We start from the raw sequence: 17,447 nt of genomic DNA on the forward strand, positions 1-17,447 counted from the left end.
TGTGTTTATAAGACACGATAAACCTTAATTTACAGAACCATTTATTTAATATTAAAAAGAGCAAGTTAAGTATTGAACACAAAATCACTTATAATAAGATTTTTTTATATTAAAAATGTCTTTTAATCTTTTAGATTATTCGTTTTTTTCAATTTTTTGCTATATTTGCTTTCATTAGTTTTATTTTAATTATTTAGAAATTAAAAGTATTTTTTAATACTAATAAATTTGATTTAATGATTTTGTTTATGATGATTAAAAACCTTCCTAAACATTTTTTATAAGTAGAAATACACGATACCGTATAAAATACTGACTCCTTTAAGAAACATCTTAAGACGTTTTTATTTGTTCAGACTTTTCCTTGATTTTCTGGAACTCCTGTTGTGTTATCAGTATTATCTTGACCTTTAAAGTTTATACTTTATTAAGTATTTTTTTGATTGTTTAAGCGCTTTGTGACCCTGGTCTGGAAAAGCGCTATACAAATAAAAATGACTTACTTACTTACAATGTTTTGCTTGTAATATATACTTTTTTAATGTTTTTTCCACCTGAGATTTGTTTCGTTTTCTCTTTTTTTTGGCGTCCATCCATTTTTCCGTCCGATTCTTTGCGACAGATTAACTTCTTTGAATAATATCTACTTTTTTCTCTTTAACCAGAGAACATTACGACGGCATCATTTCACCGGCGACAATCGAGCCGAGCGTGTTTGACGATCATCGTCATCTCGGTCAGAGAGAATTAAATTTCCATATAAATAAGAAACTGATACAACGCCGCTGTAATCCGACGCAAAGTCACCACTGCGAGTATTTTTCTGCAATGAGAGTAACAACCTCTTTTTTTTTACTCCCGACAAAATGGAACTGTGATGAAACGGCCTGCAAACGCTCACATGAAAGTTCTTGTTGGGGACTCTCTCTCTCCGGGATGAATCGGTTAAATTGACAGCGATCCTCTCCTGCAGGTTCGAGCGCCGCCACCGTTTCATTGTCATCTGGCAGTTGTGTCAACACGGTTGCCGGCACCTGCTTCTCGCGAGCAGCCAGCACAGGCGTCGGCAGCAGCTGTCGCAACAAAGTGTCGCGGGTGCGCTTGTGCCGGCGAGAGACGGGAGAAAACGGCTTCCATTCAACGGCAAAGAGGAATAATTAGTTTAACGCTGCGGCTTTTGTAGCTGAAAGCAAGGCTAGAAGCGCTTATTGGAATGCACGCGGTAGAGCCAGAGTTTTTACATCTGCACATTTGATCTCAGGGCCGTCAAAACACACGTTCGAGGCTCGTTGCTAGTTTAGGTCTCGCTGCTGCTCGTCTAATGTTTGTTTTTCATCTCTCAAGACTCTTAAGTATCGCTTCTCTCAGCGCCGGCTCTCATCGATGATTTATTCACCATGATTTCAAGTGAATCAATCAGATTGTTTTATGTTCGGTCAGAGGTGCAAATCATACCGACCAATGAGAAACAGGCCTCCGGTCACATGCTTGCACGACGTCTCATCATGTCCAGTGACAACCAATAAAATGTGTATTTAGCTTAATTGACCTTAGAACTGGTTTTTCGTGTTTTAATGCCACACAAGTGCCTCCTACTGATGAGATACAGTAAGAATGTATAATAACTAAGAGGTTGTATTTTTTGTCGAGTACTTGACTCTGGTGTTGTGATAGTGTAGTAACAAGTATATATGTGTAGTATTGTCCAGTACTTGACTCTGGTGTTGTGATAGTGTAGTAACAAGTATATATGTGTAGTATTATCCAGTACTTGACTCTGGTGTTGTGATAGTGTAGTAACAAGTATATATGTGTAGTATTGTCCAGTACTTGACTCTGGTGTTGTAATAGTGTAGTAACAAGTATATATGTATAGTATTGTCCAGTACTTGACTCTGGTGTTGTGATAGTGTAGTAACAAGTATATACGTGAAGTACTTGACTCTGGTGTTGTGATAGTGTAGTAACAAGTATATACGTGAAGTATTGTGGAGTACTTGAGTCTGGTGTTGTGATAGTGTAGTAACAAGTATATATGTGTAGTATTGTCGAGTACTTGACTCTGGTGTTGTGATAGTGTAGTAACAAGTATATATGTGTAGTATTGTCCAGTACCTGACTCTGGTGTTTTGATAGTGTAGTAACAAGTATATATGTGTAGTATTGTCCAGTACTTGACTCTGGTGTTGTGATAGTGTAGTAACAAGTATATGTGTGTAGTATTTTCCAGTACTTGACTCTGGTGTTGTGATAGTGTAGTAACAAGTATATATGTGTAGTATTGTCCAGTACTTGACTCTGGTGTTGTGATAGTGTAGTAACAAGGATACATGTGTAGTATTGTCGAGTACTTGACTCTGGTGTTGTGATAGTGTAGTAACAAGTATATATGTGTAGTATTGTCCAGTACTTGACTCTGGTGTTGTGATAGTGTAGTAACAAGTATATGTGTGTAGTATTTTCCAGTACTTGACTCTGGTGTTGTGATAGTGTAGTAACAAGTATATATGTGTAGTATTGTCCAGTACTTGACTCTGGTGTTGTGATAGTGTAGTAACAAGTATATGTGTGTAGTATTGTCCAGTACTTGACTCTGGTGTTGTGATAGTGTAGTAACAAGTATATATGTGTAGTATTGTCCAGTACTTGACTCTGGTGTTGTAGTATTTACAGACCACATGACTCTTGACGAAGTCGTAACTGCTTTCATTTGTTTTCAAACCAAAATATGTCCAAACATCAGCTTTAAAAGCTTCTCGGGTCACTGTATCCTCTCGTCCTCAGTCACCTCAAATTTGCGGCCCATGACATGAGACCCCGGAATTAGTTTGAAACCCCTAAAATAGTTTGAGACCCCTGAATTAGTCTATGATGCTGCTTGAAATTGGGTAAAACTGACATCACAGCAGGGGGTCGATCAGTGCATTTTCACAAACAATTCTGCATCATTTGGAGAAAAGAAAACTATAATTATGTTTAAATACTATTTTGAAAAGTTGTAAATTCAACAGAACGACACAAAGATGAATAGAAAAATATTAAAAACACAGCCTGAGCCAACTTTCCTAGAACTCTGCTGATACGGTTTCTCTTTAAGGGTATAAGAGTCTCACGTTGACCGGTCAAACCAGAAATACCGCTCTCCCCCGGGGGAGTCGGGTGGAACAGAGACAAAAGCTCTGTAGCCATTAGAACAAATGGTCTGGAGAGAGTGTTTTGACTCTTGGAGGAGTGTCAGCGGTTCAGATTTCACCTGGAGGTATCGCATGCTTAACAACAACAACAGGATCCCGACCTGATCCTAAACCCTGACTGGGTCGACTCTCGCTCGGTCCCATCAGACGGCTGAGAAATCTGGCGTCCGTGGACAGAAGTAGAAACAGCTCAGGAGGGATAAATATAAACTCCTCGGGGTCCGAGTGAGCAGAAGTATTGCAACATCAGTCTTACAGACCCAATTTTTTTTTTTTTTTGCAGTCTGGAGTTTTCTACCTCGGGGAGCGAAGTAAAAGGACCGAGTCGGCTCCAAGTTGATTTTCCAAATATATCCATGTCGGTGTAAAAATCCTTTGAGTTTTATTTCATTTTATAACATCTATTTCCCTTATGAAGGTCACATGTAGGTAAGTTAAAGTTATTTGTAGAGCGCCTTTCTAGACCAGGGTAAGCAATACACAAATTGAAAAAAAGGTCAAGACACATAAGAAAAACACAGGAGTTCCGGAAAATTAAGAAAAAGCTCAAATAAAAGTGTCTTGAGATGTTTCTTGAAGGAGTCAGTAGATCATCAAACACAGATGTTTCTTGAAGGAGTCAGTAGATCATCAAACACGCATGTTTCTTGAAGGAGTCAGTAGATCATCAAACACAGATGTTTCTTGAAGGAGTCAGTAGATCATCAAACACATATGTTTCTTGAAGGAGTCAGTAGATCATCAAACACAGATGTTTTCTTGAAGGAGTCAGTAGATCATCAAACACAGATGTTTCTTGAAGGAGTCAGTTGATCATCAAACACAGATGTTTCTTGAAGGAGTCAGTAGATCATCAAACACAGATGTTTCTTGAAGGAGTCAGTAGATCATCAAACACTGATGTTTCTTGAAGGAGTCAGTAGATCATCAAACACAGATGTTTCTTGAAGGAGTCAGTAGATCATCAAACACAGATGTTTCTTGAAGGAGTCAGTAGATCATCAAACACTGATGTTTCTTGAAGGAGTCAGTAGATCATCAAACACAGATGTTTCTTGAAGGAGTCAGTAGATCATCAAACACAGATGTTTCTTGAAGGAGTCAGTAGATCATCAAACACAGATGTTTCTTGAAGGAGTCAGTTGATCATCAAACACAGATGTTTCTTGAAGGAGTCAGTAGATCATCAAACACAGATGTTTCTTGAAGGAGTCAGTAGATCATCAAACACTGATGTTTCTTGAAGGAGTCAGTAGATCATCAAACACAGATGTTTCTTGAAGGAGTCAGTAGATCATCAAACACAGATGTTTCTTGAAGGAGTCAGTAGATCATCAAACACTGATGTTTCTTGAAGGAGTCAGTAGATCATCAAACACAGATGTTTCTTGAAGGAGTCAGTAGATCATCAAACACAGAAGGATTTCTCTCCTCTGGTCCCAAAGCGTGTTCAGGAACCATCAGTAGATCCTGACCCACAGACCTCAGAGCCCGAGCTGGGGTGTAAGTCTGGATCAGATCACTGATGGAAGGTCTGACCATGAATAGATCTGAAAGTAAGAACCAGAATTTTAAAATGATCCTGAAAGAAACTGGCAGCCAGTGAAGAGTTTTTAGGATCGGAGAAATGTGAGTTCTTCTACTAGAGCTTGGTGCTAGAGCAAATCCCAGCTTCCTAAGGGTGAGAGACGAGGGCGACACCATAAAAGTCGCCATTTGGCCTGTGGGAGGAAATTGGAGTAAAATCCCATGTTCTCAATTGGTGGCATAAGATCTTACTCTTTTGAAATTGTTTTCCTAAATAAAGATGCAGCATCTAAGGCAGGAGTAGAGAATATAATGAGCTTAAATATGATTAGAAAACTTAAATAAGCTTGAACTAGTATTGGACTTTTGAAAGTGAATGTCAAACAGATGCAAAAGATACGAAGATTTTGTCTCCACTCTGGGATGTGGATTTAAAAACAGAAAAAGATGATTTGGATTGAACGACTATCGTTCAAATCAAGGCTCTTTTACTTTTAGCAAATGAAAGTCTGTTTTGGTGCCACTTCGTCTTCACACAGACAATTCTTCTCCTGATTCTTGGGGGAACAAGGTCCTCGCAGCAGCTGCTGATATGAAGCAGGTCCAGGACGGACGGATAATTGACCCTCCTGGCTCGCGCTACCTCGGCGTCACTTTGATCCGATGTAAGTAAAATTGACTTGCTGGAGTTTGAAAGATCAATACTGCATTAAAACCCCCTGACAGGAGGAGCCGCGGAGCCTGACCGACCGGAGCGCAAGGAAAGGGCGGCGTCCGAGATAGAGCCGTGAATCTTGTGTCCTGGAGTCTTGTTCGGAGGAAGCTCAGGTGATGGACGCTTCAATCAGGAGCGAAGTGCGATCGACAAAAACGCCAGAGTGACGGAAAGTCGCAGCCGACTAGAGGTTTGTGTTGGCAAGAATCTGTTGATCACGATACAGGGTCAACTATCCAATATACTGCGATACTGTAGGATATACTTGTAGTATTGTCCAGTACTTGACTCTGGTGTAGTATTTACAGACCACATGACTCTTGATGAAGTCTTAACTGCTTTCATTTGTTTTCAAAACAAAATATGTCCAAACATCAGCTTTAAAAGCTGCTGGAGTCACTGTATCCTCTCGTCCTCAGTCGTGGCCAGTATCACAGTTAATTTGTTATTGTAGCGATACTATGATGTTTATTGGGAAGAACATAGCGATACGATACAGGGTCAACAATATGATGTATTGCGATAGTGTAGTAACAAGTATATATGTGTAGTATTGTCCAGTACTTGATTCTGGTGTTGTGATAGTGTAGTAACAAGTATATATGTGTAGTATTGTCCAGTACTTGACTCTGGTGTTGTGATAGTGTAGTAACAAGTATATATGTGTAGTATTGTCCAGTACTTGATTCTGGTGTTGTGATAGTGTAGTAACACATATATATGTGTAGTATTGTCCAGTACTTGACTCTGGTGTTGTGATAGTGTAGTAACAAGTACATATGTGTAGTATTGTCCAGTACTTGACTCTGGTGTTGTGATAGTGTAGTAACAAGTATATATGTGTAGTATTGTCCAGTACTTGATTCTGGTGTTGTGATAGTGTAGTAACACGTATATATGTGTAGTATTGTCCAGTACTTGACTCTGGTGTTGTGATAGTGTAGTAACAAGTACATATGTGTAGTATTGTCCAGTACTTGACTCTGGTGTTGCAATACTGTAGTAACAAGTATATATTTGTACTATTATCGAGTACTGGACTCTGCTGTTGTGATAGTGAACTCTCCAATATACTGCGATACTCTAGGATATACTTGTAGTATTGTCCAGTACTTGATTCTGCTGTTGTAGTATTTACAGACCACATGACTCTTGACAAAGTCGTAACTGCTTTCATTTGTTTTCAAACCAAATTATATTCAAACATCAGCTTTAAAAGCTGCTGGACTCACTGTATCCTCTCGTCCTCAGTCATTGCCTGGATCTCACAGAATTTCATTCTTCCTGTGGAGGATTTGCTCCATGTTCTAGTAGAAGAACTCACATTTCTCCGATCCTTAAATCTCTTAAGTGGCTGAATCTGAGCAGTCGTTTGTCCATTTGTGCCCTCAGGCCAAAAGCTTTCCAGGATCTCCCCTCTCTTGCTGATAAACCGACACCTCGAGCCTTGATCTTAAGTGAAACATTAATTCACAAACGCAACTGGAGAACGTGTTTTCATCACCACTAGCCTAGTAACAAAAAAGCACTCCACTGGGATTTAAACCGATGTCCCTTCCAGCGATTCTAGACCACACCGACTGAATTATGCGAAGGATCGGGGGGGAAAAAAAAGCACCAATTAGCAAACGCATACGATATAAGAAGAGCAGGATCACCCCCGCACATGCTCAGACTCCATTTTCATACGAAAACCTCCATTGATTCTGCCACACGCAGCATGTTTGGAATTTAAATACCAAGTGCTTTTCGAAATCTCTTCCAAGAGAAAAATGGAAAAATGCTTCAATTCCTGTTGGCAACGTCAGATGAGAGAATATTTGCCAAGCCTTAAGGAATTTTTTTTTTTTCCAATTTGTTTTGTGTAAATGAGGACCACGATTGAAAAAAAGAAATCAATTGGAACTTTTCAGGAAATGCTAATTAGTAATTTGGCGAGACCTTCGCGCTCATTAGCTCTTCTGAAAAGGGACGGGGCGTCGTTTTTGTTCGCCCACTTGTTGCCCCGACGGAACCGCTTCCCCCCCGATTCCTCAGCCCTTAAATAATACATGGACAACAAAAGGAGACGGTGGCAGGATAATAGACGTCATGTATAATCATCTCGGAGCTGCCCGATTTCCACCACCATTTCCCTTTTCTGTCGGCGAGTCGGGTCGAAGAGAAGGAGGGAAAAAAAAAGAAAACATTCGAGGTTTGAATTGCAAATGAGGCGCCACAAATCAGGACGCCGCTGCTCTCCGTCAATTAGGGACGGATCCGCGCAACTGGGACTGACCTTTATTCCGTCCCGTCGCTAACGTTCGTAGCTAACGTCCTGGATCACAATCTCGTTGGACAAATGTACTCGTTTTTTTTTCGGTTGGAAACGGTGAAAAGTATTTTTTCCGTCGGTGCTACTGTGATGTCAAATGAAAAACATTAATCTTTTTGACACTGATAAAATTCACCTCGCCACGCTCTCACGATTCTGTCAATCAATTCACACACTTTCAAGTAAGTCACGGGGCCAAGAGATAAAAATTCATCTGGAAATAATAAAAACGGCTACTACCGTAATTTCCGGGTTTTTTTTCTTCCATAGTTTGTCCGGGGGTGCGACTTGTACTCTGGAGCGACTTATGTGTGAAAATATTAACACATTATTACCGGTATATCATTTCACATGTTATTTTCACACTAAACCACAAGAGGGCGCTCTAGACCTGTGTTGATAATTTCGACGTAGAAGAGGAAGCGCCGCATCTTCTACCTCCGGAGTTAGTTAGTTGTTTAAAACTGTATTGTAATTGTAGTATTGTCAAGTACTTGACTCTGGTGTTGTAGTATTTACAGACCACATGACTCTTCACGAAGTCGTAACTGCTTTCATTTGTTTTCAAACCAAAATATGTCCAAACATCAGCTTTAAAAAGCTGGAGTCACTGTATCCTCTCGTCCTCAGTCATGGCCAGGATCACAGTTAATTTGTTATTGTAGCGATTTTACGATGTTTATTGGGAAGAACATAGCGATACGATACAGGGTCATGATATGATGCATCGTGATACTGTAGTAACAAGTATATATGTGTAGTATTGTCCAGTACTTGATTTATAGATTGATAGTATTTTCACACTAAACCACAAGAGGGCGCTCTAGGCCTGTGTTGATAATTTTCGACGTAGAAGAGGAAGCGCCACATCTTCTACCTCCGAAGTTAGCAGAGTTGTTTAAAAGTGACACGAGGATGAAGATTGCATGTGATTTGAGTTATTTGGAGTTACACGGATGGTTTGGTAAACTTCTTAGTTATTTATGCTATAGTTCTCTGAATAACTCTTAATATGTTATGTTAACATACCAGGTTCTCAGTTGTGTCATGTAACGTAACGTACAATTATTCAGCCTGTTGTTGCCTCTATTTTTATTTTAAATTGCCTTTCAAGATGACATGTCTGTTCTTGGTGTTGGATTTTATCAAATAAATTTCCCCCAAAAATGCGACTTATATACGTTTTTTCCTTCTTTATTATGCATTTTATGGCTGGTGCAACTTGTACTCCGGAGCGACTTATAGTCCGGAAAATACGGTAATTAGTTACGCGACATCCCACCAATCCACGAGGTGAGTCACTATGATTTCTAACTAATACACTCTTTTGATACCGGTGTGTTTCACCAGTTCTTCCTCTAAGATTTTTGGCCACTCAAATTTAGGGTGTTTGGGGCCAAATCTGACCTGCCATGGGGTTTAATGAGGCCCTTTGTGTGTGTCGAGTGTCACAGATGAGACTCATGTGCACAAATGGAATCATCCATGTCGTTGGTGTCAAACTGAATTAAACCAGGGGCCAAAATCTTTCATCAGTAGATGTCGCAGATATTTACCAAACTGTCTTGAACAGGAAGTACGAGTCTTATGTTGTCTTTTCTATTTTGGAGGTTTGACGTCAATATTTCATCAAACGCTTACGTCAGTTTAACTTTTATTAGATGTCTCCGTGTAATTGTTGACATTCATCGGCCCGAAGTTTAATTCCAACACAAATATGAACAAACTCTGTGAATATTTGCATGTTATATGCTGTTGAATAGGAATACAGTATAGTGAAAATAAACATTATCCAAAAATATTCATCTGAACATCAGCTTTAAAAGCTACTGGAGTCCACTGTATCCTCTCATCCTCAGTCCAATTTTTAATTGTAACACACAAATAAACAAACTCTATGAATATGTGTGTGTTATATCCTGTTCTATGTCAATACAATATACTGGAAATAAATATTATCCAAAAATATTAATCCGAACATCAGCTTTAAAAGCTACTGGAGTCCACTGTATCCTCTCATCCTCAGTCCAATTTTTAATTGTAACACACAAATAAACAAACTCTATGAATATGTGTGTGTTATATCCTGTTCTATGTCAATACAATATACTGGAAATAGATATTATCCAAAAATATTAATCCAAACATCAGCTTTAAAAGCTACTGGAGTCACTGTATCCTCTCATCCTCAGACCAAATTTTAATTGTAACACAAAAATGAACAAATACTATGAATATTTGTACGTGTGTATGTTATATGCTGTTCTATATCAACATATTTATTGAAAATAAATATTATCCAAAAATGTTTAACCAAATACCAGCTTTGAAAGCTACTGGAGTTACTGTATCCTCTCATCCTCAGTCCAAATTTTAATTGTAACACAAAAATTGACAAACACTGTGAATATTTACATGTTAATTGTTAATATATAGATATATATACTTATTTATTTACTTTGTACAGACTATATTTAATATAAGCACTACAATGAAAAATATGTAAAATTTGATTTAAAAGATAAATAATAGAATATTAAATAAACTGATTAAAATGAAAAATAAACCTTGTTTTAAATATTCATGCTGTCGATACCGTGTTGCGCTAGAGAAAAATGTGATATTTAAGTGTAATCATATTTTCTTCAGAAGCTCACACCGTTTTTCTTTGTAGAAATGAAGACAAATCTCTATAAAAATGTTTTTCTCCGACGTCAGTAAGAACAACAGCATGTTAGTTCAAACATGGCGGACACGCTTCCAGGCCGGGAGACGCAATCCAAACCCATTGTTGCTCAGACTCCGAGCTGCCAAATGACCCGGCAGAAGCAGAATGTGTTGCTCAACAAACGTGACAGACGGCGGAGCTGAAGAATTCTCTCCTAATCACCTCCTTACATCACACACGTCGATGCAGCCGGAGTGGAATCAAACGCAACATCCACGGGATCCTCCGTCCGTGATGCAAGCTTTTCTGCTCGGATCACAGCCGGGACTCGAACCTCCACGCCGACAAAGAGCAGGCCTGCAGGGACGGACGGTTTCCGGACATAATGGCCGACGCTTTTTTCACCTGTAATGAGTCGTGAACTCCTTATTTCCTGATGAGGGTCGTGGCGAAAAATAAAATAAAAACACAGGATGAATTTGTCAAAGTCAGAGTTGGGAAAAAAAGCTGCTGAGAGGAAGAATGTTGCGATAAACGACAGGAAGTTCACATTCAACGCCGGACAATTAAAGCCATTATCAAGTTCATCTTGATATCCAGTCAAATTACACAAAAATATGGTAAAAAAAAAAGTGTAAATAATCCCACTACTGTAAGCATCGAGTGCTAGCGCTACATTAGCAACAAAAGCTACGGTATCCTCTCATCCTCAGTCCAAAATTTAATTGTAACACAAAAATGAACAAACAATATGAATATTTGTACGTGTGTATGTTATATGCTGTTTTATATCAATACAATATCTGAAGGTAATTATTATCCCAAAATATTAATCCAAACATCAGCTTTAAAAGCTACTGGAGTCCACTGTGTCCTCTCATCCTCAGTCCAAATTGTAATTGAAACACAAAAATGAACAAACACTATGAATATTTCTATGTGTTTATGTTCTATATCAACACATTTACGGAAAATAAATATTATCCCAAAATATTTATCCAAACATCCGCTTTAAAAGCTACTGGAGTCCACTGTATCCTCTCATCCTCAGTCCAAAATGTAATCGTAACACAAAAATAAACAAACACTATGAATATTTCTATGTGTTTATGTTCTATATCAACACATTTACGGAAAATAAATATTATCCCAAAATATTTATCCAAACATCCGCTTTAAAAGCTACTGGAGTCCACTGTATCCTCTCATCCTCAGTCCAAAATGTAATCGTAAAACACAAAAATAAACAAACACTATGAATATTTGTATGTGTGTATGTTATATGCTGTTGAATACCAATACAGTATAATAAATAAATGTTATCAAAAAATATTTATCCAAACATCAGCTTTAAAAGCTACTGGAGTCACTGTATCCTCTCATCAGTACAAAATTTAATTATAACACAAAAATAAACAAACACTATGAATATTTGTATGCATGTATGTTATATGCTGTTCTATATCATTGCAATATTCTGAAAATAAATATTATCCAAAAATACTTATCCAAACATCAGCTTCAAAAGCTACTGGAGTCCACTGTATCCTCTCATCCTCAGTCCAATTTTTAATTGTAACACAAAAATAAACAAACACTATGAATATATACTGTTAGCATCAAGTGCTAGTGCTACATTATCAACATAGCAACATAATGATAAGCTAATAATTCAGAGTGCTAGCTTATATTAGCTAGTGCTCGGGTTCTCGCTGGTATGTTTGCAAGTCGTCTGATGTCAGAAAAGGTCACGCGGGTCAAACCCGGGGTCGTAAATCCTCGCCACAGCGGCGTGAAAGTACAGCTGGATTCCTCACGTCGAGCTGACTGAGGCGGAATGTTGTGTCTCCGAGTCTATTCATCAACTTTCTGACGTTTACTCTCGTTTATCCAGAGTCGCGAGAAGATGCAACCTAGCTTAGCTAGCCCGAGGGTCACCCTGCCAGCTAGCTTAGCCTAGCTAGCCAGAGTGAACAGCACCCCCTTCAATCCGGATCGGTTTAATGTCAGCGTTATATTCAGGGAACAACCTTCGGATAAAAACAACTCAAAAAAAAACATGGGCAGCAGTAAAAGAATATCAAGTACATGAAAAATACACTTTATAATAACGCTGAATCAGCAAAATCTCTTGTTTTTCCTGCTAAAGATGAGATAATTAATGTTGTGTTCATTCATTTTTACTAGTTTAAATGGTGGTTTTTTTTGTCAACTGACTAAAAAAAAGTAGTTTGACATTTCAAAAATCACAGACTCAAAGTAAAACACCATTGAAATAGAAGTATGATGCATATATTTGTAGTATTGTCCAGTACTTGACTCTGGTGTTGTAGTATTTATAGACCACATGACTCTTGACGAAGTCGTAACTGCTTTCATTTGTTATCAAACCAAAATATGTCAAAAACATCAGCTTTAAAAGCTGCTGGAGTCACTGTATCCTCTCGTCCTCAGTCATGGCCCCGAATTTCATTATTCCCTTCAACCGGTGCGGACGTAATGACCGTTGCCATCTAGCTGCCGAAAGTTTAATTGCAACACAAAAGAATTAACAAACGGACGAAGCAAATATTTTAATGTTAATTATAAATAAAATAATACTTGAATTTATACAAAATCTACTGAAATATAAATGATAAAATAGCTATGATTCATATAAAATTTGAAAGTAAAGATAAATTGAGGTTACAGTCATATATATATATATATATATATATATATATATATATATATATATATATATATATATATATATATATATATATGTATATTAAAAAAAGATGATGTTTTCATCAATAGAAAAGAAAACGAAGACGTCTTCAATGAAACAATCACTAAGAAAGTGGAGAAAAAGATGAATTTGTCACGGAGCAGAAATATATATTTAACCACTTTATCTGGAGCACTGAGGCGTCGCTCTAAATTCAAACGACCGGTCGTGACAAGCGTCTCGTCGTAGATCCGAGCGAACGAGGGTCTCGCTCGAAACAAAAGCCAGACGCCGAGTTTCCACATCCATAACCTCCTCATGTCCCCGGAGATCCTCCCATCACAGTCACAGCCTCCATATTTCATGGCCTCTAATCACTTCCTCTGATCCGACAGGCCGGACCAGTGATGGAAAATATGGATTTGATCATAAAAAATGTAAAAATCCCCGGCGGAGCTTTAACGGTTATTAAGCTGTGGAGGTGGACGAGTGTCCAGGAACAAAGATGCTAATGAGTGGACGACGCTGCACTTTCTCTCCTGCGTGATGTCAGCAAACAACATGGACGTCTCACCGTCGGCGTCACGCTTTCCTGCGGCTCCTTTTATCACGTACGACTCATGATGTCATCGACTCTACACACACATGATAGCTTCAATACATTATTTTCACCGTTTATATTTTTATATATAAACCACTGTTTATATATGAATATATACACCGTACACATTGATTTAAAAATATAAAAATTCATATTTTAAACAAGAATAATGAGGGACTATTTTAAGGCAGTATGGCCCGGGGGCCACGTGCGGCCCCTCCGACTGTCTTCATGTGGCCCTCATGACGTCAACAAAAAACTAAAAAAGTATATCTTTATACAGTTTGTTTATGATGGCGAACAGTTGTTTTATTTAACTTATTTTATTAGTTAAAAAATCAGTTTGAAGACTTTATTTTCTTTTATCTGTCATTTTATCACATTTGAAAAGTTTTGGGGGTTTTTTTTACATTATATTTCAAAACAAAATGTATTTAAAATGATATTTTACATTATAAAATGTTACAAAAAAAAAGATGCACAAAAGTGTTCTTTATCTTAAGGGTCTTTAAATCAAATAAAAATAAAAATAGTCTTTAATATACAATTAAATGACAGTTATTATTCTTTCTTTTGGGTTTGATGGCCCATAACGACAGTATATAAAGTGGTCCCTGAAGGGAAAATAACCGTTTTTTTAGTCACTAATACAAACAACAGTAGCTCGTGGTGCGTTCACGGTCCGTCCCTGAAGTAGCCAGTGCACCTTTAATGCAGCATAATGTGGCTCAGAATCCCGTTACTGACGATAAATATAACGGAATATAAAAGTATAAACAAACAATAACTTGTTTAACGAGCGAACGAAACCAACCTGTTTGATAAAAGGAATTAAACTCAGTTAACATGGCGGAGACTCCAACTTGGAATATATATATATATTTTTGGATTAAATATCACATTTTAATTGAAATGTTGTTTTATATTTATTTAAAAGTCACATATTTCTCGAGGTTTGATCCTGAATAATGTCGAGTCACAAACACTTTAGTGACATCAGGTAAAAAAAGATACCTGACGTCGAGAAGAACCTCAAGAATCCACTTCACCCCCAAAAAAAGATTCCGCAACAACATCCACCTGGAAAAGTTTATTCCGAACCCCCAAAGTTCCCGATTATTTTGAGGGTTTTTTTTCCTCAGGTTCTCGGAACCAGAACCAGAGCGAGAGTCCAGAGAACGCAGTCGCACGTTTGGCAAGAAAAAACTTCCCGCCAGACTCGCTTGACTTTCGCGTCGTTTTAAAGTTTCCGTCGATGGTAAAAAACTTTCGGGGCTCGAGGACGGGATCCGCGCGGACGCGGGTCTTACCTGTTGGCCCCTCGATGCCATCGGCGTAGATCTGCACCGTCAGGATGAAGAGGAAGGCGCAGGTGTTCATGCTGAAGGTGTTTTAAGTCCACTTTGGCGGCACAGGTGAGCTGGTGTCGCTGCGGCCGAGCCCGCGCGCGTCTATTCCCCGCAGTTGTCCGGGAGTTCACGCGCACACGGTGATCGCGCCGGGGCAGAACCGCACACTGACGTCACGAGCACGGTTGAGGGAGAGGTTCTTGTCTCAGACCCACTTTTTCTGCTCCGTTCAAAACTGTCGCGCACAGCGAGAGACGCGCGCCTCCAAGCGGCCGGACGGAGAACTGACGCCTGGGTCTCATAATCTGTTTGTTTTTTTAATTCAAATAATCCGCGTTAATAGTTGATTGAACATTAAAGTAGAAAGAAAGAAATCCAGGAACTATTATTCATGATCGGTTTCACGAGCTCTTTGTCGAAATAAAATGTTATTTTATTAAACGTTTAAATGTTACTGTGACTTTAAATTTTAAAACACGGACCGTTTTCACGTTAAATATTAATTAATTTAAAAAATACACATTTATCAAACATGTCCGACTGCTGCACTATTAGAACTTTGTATTTGTTTAAAAAGGAAAGCTGAAAATATAGTGTGTAAGTGTTTGTGTGTGTTGTTGTGATGTTTGACTCTATTGTATCATTAGTGTGTGTGTGTTGTTGTGATGTGTGACTCTATTGTATCATCAGTGTGTGTGTGTTGTTGTGATGTGTGACTCTATTGTATCATCAGTGTGTGTGTGTGTTGTTGTGATGTGTGACTCTATTGTATCATCAGTGTGTGTGTGTGTTGTTGTGATGTGTGACTCTATTGTATCATCAGTGTGTGTGTGTGTTGTTGTGATGTGTGACTCTATTGTATCATCAGTGTGTGTGTGTGTTGTTGTGATGTGTGACTCTATTGTATCATCAGTGTGTGTGTGTGTTGTTGTGATGTGTGACTCTATTGTATCATCAGTGTGTGTGTGTGTTGTTGTGATGTGTGACTCTATTGTATCATCAGTGTGTGTGTGTGTTGTTGTGATGTGTGACTCTATTGTATCATCAGTGTGTGTCTATTATTATGATGTGTGGTTCTATTGTATCACTGGTGTGTGTGTGTGTTGTTGTGATGTGTGACTCTATTGTATCATCAGTGTGTGTGTGTGTGTGTTGTGATGTGTGACTCTATTGTATCATCAGTGTGTGTGTGTGTGTTGTTGTGGTGTGTGACTCTATTGTATCATCAGTGTGTGTGTGTGTATTGTGATGTGTGACTCTATTGTATCATCAGTGTGTGTGTGTGTTGTTGTGATGTGTGACTCTATTGTATCATCAGTGTGTGTCTATTATTATGATGTGTGATTCTATTGTATCACTGGTGTGTGTGTGTGTGTGTGTTGTTGTGATGTGTGACTCTATTGTATCATCAGTGTGTGTGTGTGTTGTTGTGATGTGTGACTCTATTGTATCATCAGTGTGTGTGTGTTGTTGTGATGTGTGACTCTATTGTATCATCAGTGTGTGTGTGTGTTGCTGTGATGTGTGACTCTATTGTATCATCAGTGTGTGTCTATTATTATGATGTGTGATTCTATTGTATCACTGGTGTGTGTGTGTTGTTGTGATGTGTGACTCTATTGTATCATCAGTGTGTGTGTGTGTTGTGATGTGTGACTCTATTATATCATCAGTGTGTGTGTGTGTTGTTGTGATGTGTGACTCTATTGTATCATTAGTGTGTGTGTGTTGTTGTGATGTGTGACTCTATTGTATCATCAGTGTGTGTTTGTACAAAACTCTCTTTTCATTGAAATATTGACATTAGAAAATTATCTTAAGCTCCGCCCACTGGGAACATTTTGTTTTTCTGGAGATTAAATCTCGTTGACCGTAACCACACCCACTCATCTATGATTGGTCAAGCATTGAGGTTTGTCACCGCACGTCATCGATCCCAGGAAGTCTCCACCTCCAAGGGACTCGTTGTATAAACAAAGCGGGCGTGATTACAGCTGGCTGGAGGAGTGAAGCCATTATAACGTCATAATAGACTCTCGTAACCTCTCGTTCGCCCAAATTATCATCACAAATCTGGCTTCTTTTTTTTCATATTAAAGAATAATTTTGCAAATACAATTTTACTTTTGTCAACTCTGTTAAAAGTGAAGCTTCGAAAACAAAAATAATCAAAACTATTCAATAATAAATCATTTTACTTCAAGTTTCAGGAATTTTCACCATAAGAATTTTGACATTGAATTAGCACAAAACATTTACTTAGAAATAAAATTTAAACTTTTAAAGCAAATTTTCATTCAATGTATCACTAAAAATTCGACCTTAAAATATTTGAGCAAACTTTGAAAATAATGGATTCTCATCCAACA

At 38.3% G+C, this 17,447-nt stretch overlaps 1 protein-coding gene across 5 annotated transcripts in view; it reads right to left on the bottom strand.

Moving 5' to 3' along the window:
- ptprub (protein tyrosine phosphatase receptor type Ub) overlaps positions 1-15,218 on the bottom strand; it is a 258,433-nt gene extending 243,215 nt beyond the window's left edge. For all 5 annotated transcript variants that reach the window (XM_087812960.1, XM_087812963.1, XM_087812959.1 and 2 more), the window contains exon 1: positions 15,040-15,218. In XM_087812960.1, coding sequence (XP_087669086.1) covers positions 15,040-15,109 — 70 coding nt within the window. In that variant the 5' untranslated portion in view covers positions 15,110-15,218. The remainder of the gene's footprint in view (positions 1-15,039) is intronic.
- Positions 15,219-17,447: the final 2,229 nt, after the last annotated feature.

Source organism: Callionymus lyra, chromosome 17 (genome assembly GCF_982586985.1).
Source record: "Callionymus lyra chromosome 17, fCalLyr1.hap1.1, whole genome shotgun sequence".
In the NCBI taxonomy this organism is placed as follows: Eukaryota; Metazoa; Chordata; class Actinopteri; order Syngnathiformes; family Callionymidae; genus Callionymus; species Callionymus lyra.